We start from the raw sequence: 4,614 nt of genomic DNA, 5'->3' as shown, positions 1-4,614 counted from the left end.
GGGGGGAGGGGGGGCGAGGAAAAGAAAGATGACTAAGTTACTTCTGTGAGACCCCAAGCCTGGGCATGAACTACTCCCAAGTTTTGTCAACTACCTGTGCCTGCAGCAGGTGAGGGCTGTCAGAGCCTTCCCTTTCTGCCCTTCTCTGTGCTGCTGTGTTCTGGAGTATGAGTGTAGTTATGCTGGTTCTGTACCTCTTCGTGCTCAGCTGACACTGAGGGGCGATCTTTCCAGATGCTGGTTGGTTCATGGCGTCTGTGTACATGGACGGAGCAACTTGTAGGAACCTAAACTTAAGCTGAGAATTAAAGCTGCACTGGAGGGAGAATCCTTTGTGCTATAAAGCTGAGATCTGTGCCCCAGCTTGTTCTCTTGTACTTATCATAATGAGACAAGGACACGAGTACTCTGGAGGCTTCAACTTTGCCCATTTGCTTTTTTGGTGAATGTGGGTGTTATCACAGCTGCTGCTTTTGATAATCTTTTGAACTAACTTCCCTTACTATAGTCTCAGAGTTGTTCACTTGGGCTTCAAAGCAAGTGTTGACATCTCAAAGGCATTAGCTCCTCACAGGTGAAATATTACATTGATTTCCAGCTTGGTCTCTTAGAATATGAGGAGGATATTTCCATTCATAGATATATTATGCAATGGTTCATCCTTTTATACACAAACCTGCTTGTGTTTGCTTCATTTACTTTATTGAGCATTGATACCTCCTGGTTTAGCTGTTGAGTGGAGCTTAGCAGGTATCCTTGAGCTACCAAGAATTATTTGAGCAGTAGACGGTGTTCAGAATACTTCTGGACTACTGAAATCTGTGCTGTTTGCTTGGTTTTCTTAAACTTCCCAAAACTTGAAGTGGAGGATTCAGATGTGTTGCTTTTCTCCCTGAAAAGACAGGGCATCCTTCAGCTGTGTGGTTCATAGCTCCTGCTTTTTCCCAGTTCTTCATATCAACTGAGTAATTTTATTTGGATACTTGGGCATTAGAACTAGCTGTTCCAGTTGCTTCAGACTGTGAAGAAGTGTTTTCAGAGAGCTTGTTTATCTTGCATCACCTGTATGCAGAACTAATCCCTTCAGCCCATCCTCTTGTACCCTTTAAAATAGCACAGCCCCTATGTTTGCAAATTCTTGTATTTGACCACACAGCAAAGTGCATGGATTTCCCTGACACCTGCTAGACAGACCATGACTGCGCTCTTTTCCAATATAGTTTGTATGACTGCACAGTGTGCTAGAGGGGGGGGTCATTGTGGTGGTCGTCTGAGAAGTTTGAATAGTTCAGTAAGTTCTGTAATACACAGCAGAGTGCAGAGGAGGTCCCAGCATTAAGATTTATGTTGCGCGTCTACTTGAATATGCATAAGCCTTTAATTTTTGCTGTTCTTGGCTCTATTTTTTTTGATGCAATGCTCTATTAAGCTTTTGCCTGGTCAGAGATTACACATCCAGACATAGTATTGTGAAAGAAGTCTCTGCCCCCTCATTCCCCATGCAGTTTGTGCAGCTGCATGATAAATGGGGGTGGTGGAAAAGCAGTCCAGGAAAAAAAGGAATTCTTCAACCAGATCAGTTTTGATCCAGTTTGTATTACAAGAGGAAGGCAAGGGACAGGAATGAGGTGGGAAACTGCCATTGAAAAGTGATTTGTCAAACTATTGCTTTAACATTTGTTGTAAAGGAGGACGATATTTTGAATTGTGCTAGCCTGAAATGTAAATGTTACTGCAAGATGAGATGTGTGGTGTTTTCTCTCTCCCTGTTTGGGGTACATGATTGACAGTACTTTGGATAAGAACTGGCAGTGGGGTTGGGGGCGAGGCATGACTTCAAACCACTTTCACCTTTTACACCTAAAAAGAAACCAAGTGGAAGGATAGTGCCTGAAACAAGTTATAATCTACTTAAGGAGTTGTCTGTTAAAACCTGCTTTAATGGCAGGGGAAGGGAAATAGGATAGGTATTTTTGTGACGACAGTCTTTGAAGTTGAATGTGGCTAGACAGAATGCATACCACCAACAGGACTAGCCAATGCCCCCAGTGAAGCATTCAGCTTGCATTTAAACATCAGGATATAGTAGCAGCTAGTCAATTGGAAAGGTCTCTCTTGAAAAGAGAAATATCATCTTAAAATAATGGAATGAACCCTGCAAGACGTAAAGCCTTAAATGACAACAACATCATGACATGGCATCTTTATTGATAGGCAACGTGGCTTGATTCTGTACATGCAGAGCATGATGTGGAGAAGGGAGGGTACATCAGGCCGGTGTGTCAAAGCTTAGCGAAAACTGGTGGAAAATGGGTGAGTGGAACTACTGCTGGTGATCTCCAGCACTGCACAGGACCATCAATCAAACTGCTCTTCTGGGTGGTGCTTTCTGTGCCTCAGTGCCTGATAGTAAGAGCTGTTGGCTTTCTTGTCAGCTGCTGTGTACCACAAAGAAGCCCCACTGGGCTTGAGTGACTTGGAAGTGTTGCACTCAGAGGGGAAAGACCGGCAGCCCTGGAGCCTTTATCCTCACTCTGCCTAGGTACAAATACATGAAGTCTTGTGATGAGCTTTGCTAGAAAGCAGCAACTGGAATCTTCAGGAAGGCGCCTGCTGCTATCTGTGAGAAGTGACAGTGCCTATGAGCGCACAGTGCATCATCTGTGGTTGTAAATTGTGACAGGTTCCGCTGCCTAGTGTGTCAGACTTGATGACGTGTATGACAGTAACAAGAAGTTAGTCTTCCAAGGTTACCACCCAACATTTTGCTTGAAAAGGCATAGCTTACCAATCCAGCTGACTGAAAATGTGTCACATAGCAAAATATGATGTGTATGCTCCTGTTGTACTGTATGGCTTTAATGTAGTTTATGCCTTTTTTTTCAACTACTCTTTATTTCCCTGTATCATACATAGGGAGGTGAGGATACTTATTTTTACATGTTTTTGAATGCCTTATGCTTGCACACTGTTCATTGTGAATGATGTCTATGGCAGAATCCACAATTATATTTACCAGTTCCTTTATCTGGAATCCTTTGCTGTTTTGCTTCTGGCATTTTTTAATGTCAGAAAACTGCATGTGTTAGCTGGCTGTATTTTCCTGTAGACACGTCTAGAAACTTTTTACCCCGAAGCCAATTTTTTTGTCTGAAGCTTATGTTAGAGGCAAAGATTGAAGTGTATTTTTGACTCATGTAATCCGTCTGCTGCCTTGAGGAACTAGATGTGTGACAAAGTACAATCAAGATGTTAGGAGGTATTGTGTGTTTTGGGTTCTTTATAATTGCACTAGTTTTGTTTCTGTTGTTTTTGTAAGTGGTAAGTGTGCTTCAAAATGAAATTGATTCCTTTTTTGGGCGGAGTACAGTGAGAAAATGACTTGGAGTGACATCTCCAGTAGTAACTGTATGCACCACAACCACCGCTGGTTTTAGCATCTCAGTTTTGTAGCTACTGGGGGACAGCAGTTGCTACCTCATGAACTTACTCATGAGTACTGTGTACTGAGAAACTTTGTATCCATCACTGACTCAGCTGTGCAAATAAATTTAACTTGGGTATGCTCCAGTAACAGCCTTGGGTACTGCATAGGCTGTTGGCTTGGTAATGATTTCTGGTTGGTTTCTTTACCTAGAGATTCCTAAGACTGTGGTATGCGTTCTAGAATGTGAGCGGTAAATCATAGTGCCTTTACCACTGTGATTAGATAGGCCAGTTGATGAATAGTTCTGAAGAATAAACAATGTAAGAGGGCATTAGTAAATCTTTCCTTGGGTTAACATTCCTCTCAGCTTGTATAAATAATTCAATTCCTGTCTTCCAGGACAGGAAAGAGTTTCTGCTTTTGCATTAAATGCTTTACATTAGCTCAGCATTAAGAGATCTTTGTGTTTGCCAGTCTAGATGGTAGAGAACTGGTCTGCTTCTTCACAAATTTCCAACATCAAGATAGGGAAATCAGTTGCAAACAAGCTACTGCTGGCTGAACACATTTCTAATGTGGGTTTTAGAGTCCTTTCACTGCTTTTGTGATGCTGGTGAAAATATTTGTCAAACTGTGGATGGTCTATTTTCAGAAAGAGTACCTGAAGGTTATTTGGCAGAAAAATGAAAACGTACAACCTTGTTTTAAACTTTGGGAGCAGCATATAGGAATGGTGTTTGTACCAGGAGAGGTGAATAATGCTCTCTGAACATTGTCACTTGTGTCTTAGGTAGTTGTATATTTGATTATAGCAGGGAGTAGCCTTGCAGGTAATAAGGGCAAAGTGGAGGGAAAGCAGGTGTAGAGAGATGTAAAGAAGGGGCAGTGTAGTATTCAGTATTTTGCATTCTTACTATCATCATTGCATCCTCTCACATCTCATAGCAAGCTTTTCCTTTTGCCTTTTACACTCCTAACTGACAACCTGCCTTTCATTTTTCTTCCTTCTGTGGTACAGAAGAGACAACTGCAGAAGTTGATGAACCTGTCAAAAAGAAGAAAAAGAAAAAGGATAAAGAAAAGCAAGCTGAAGAGGAGGTACTGAATGAGGAACTCCCCACCAGCCCCGTGGTTGAGGTGAGGCAGAATTGCACAGTTATCTGATCCTTTATGGGAATGGATTCTGC

At 42.1% G+C, this 4,614-nt stretch overlaps 1 protein-coding gene across 1 annotated transcript in view; it reads left to right on the top strand.

Annotated features, from left to right (window-relative positions):
* Nucleotides 1–4,614, top strand: part of NOP58 (NOP58 ribonucleoprotein) — a gene marked incomplete at its 5' end in the record, with an annotated part of 21,498 nt that overhangs the window by 15,821 nt on the left and 1,063 nt on the right. The window contains one exon of the mRNA XM_009705751.1: nucleotides 4,446–4,564. Within this exon, the coding sequence (XP_009704053.1) occupies nucleotides 4,446–4,564 (119 nt within the window). The remainder of the gene's footprint in view (nucleotides 1–4,445; nucleotides 4,565–4,614) is intronic.

This window comes from Cariama cristata, unplaced genomic scaffold, assembly GCF_000690535.1.
Source record: "Cariama cristata isolate BGI_N322 unplaced genomic scaffold, ASM69053v1 scaffold19818, whole genome shotgun sequence".
In the NCBI taxonomy this organism is placed as follows: Eukaryota; Metazoa; Chordata; class Aves; order Cariamiformes; family Cariamidae; genus Cariama; species Cariama cristata.
Note: the sequence above shows the minus strand (reverse complement) of the source record. Positions and strands in the feature narration are given on the sequence as shown.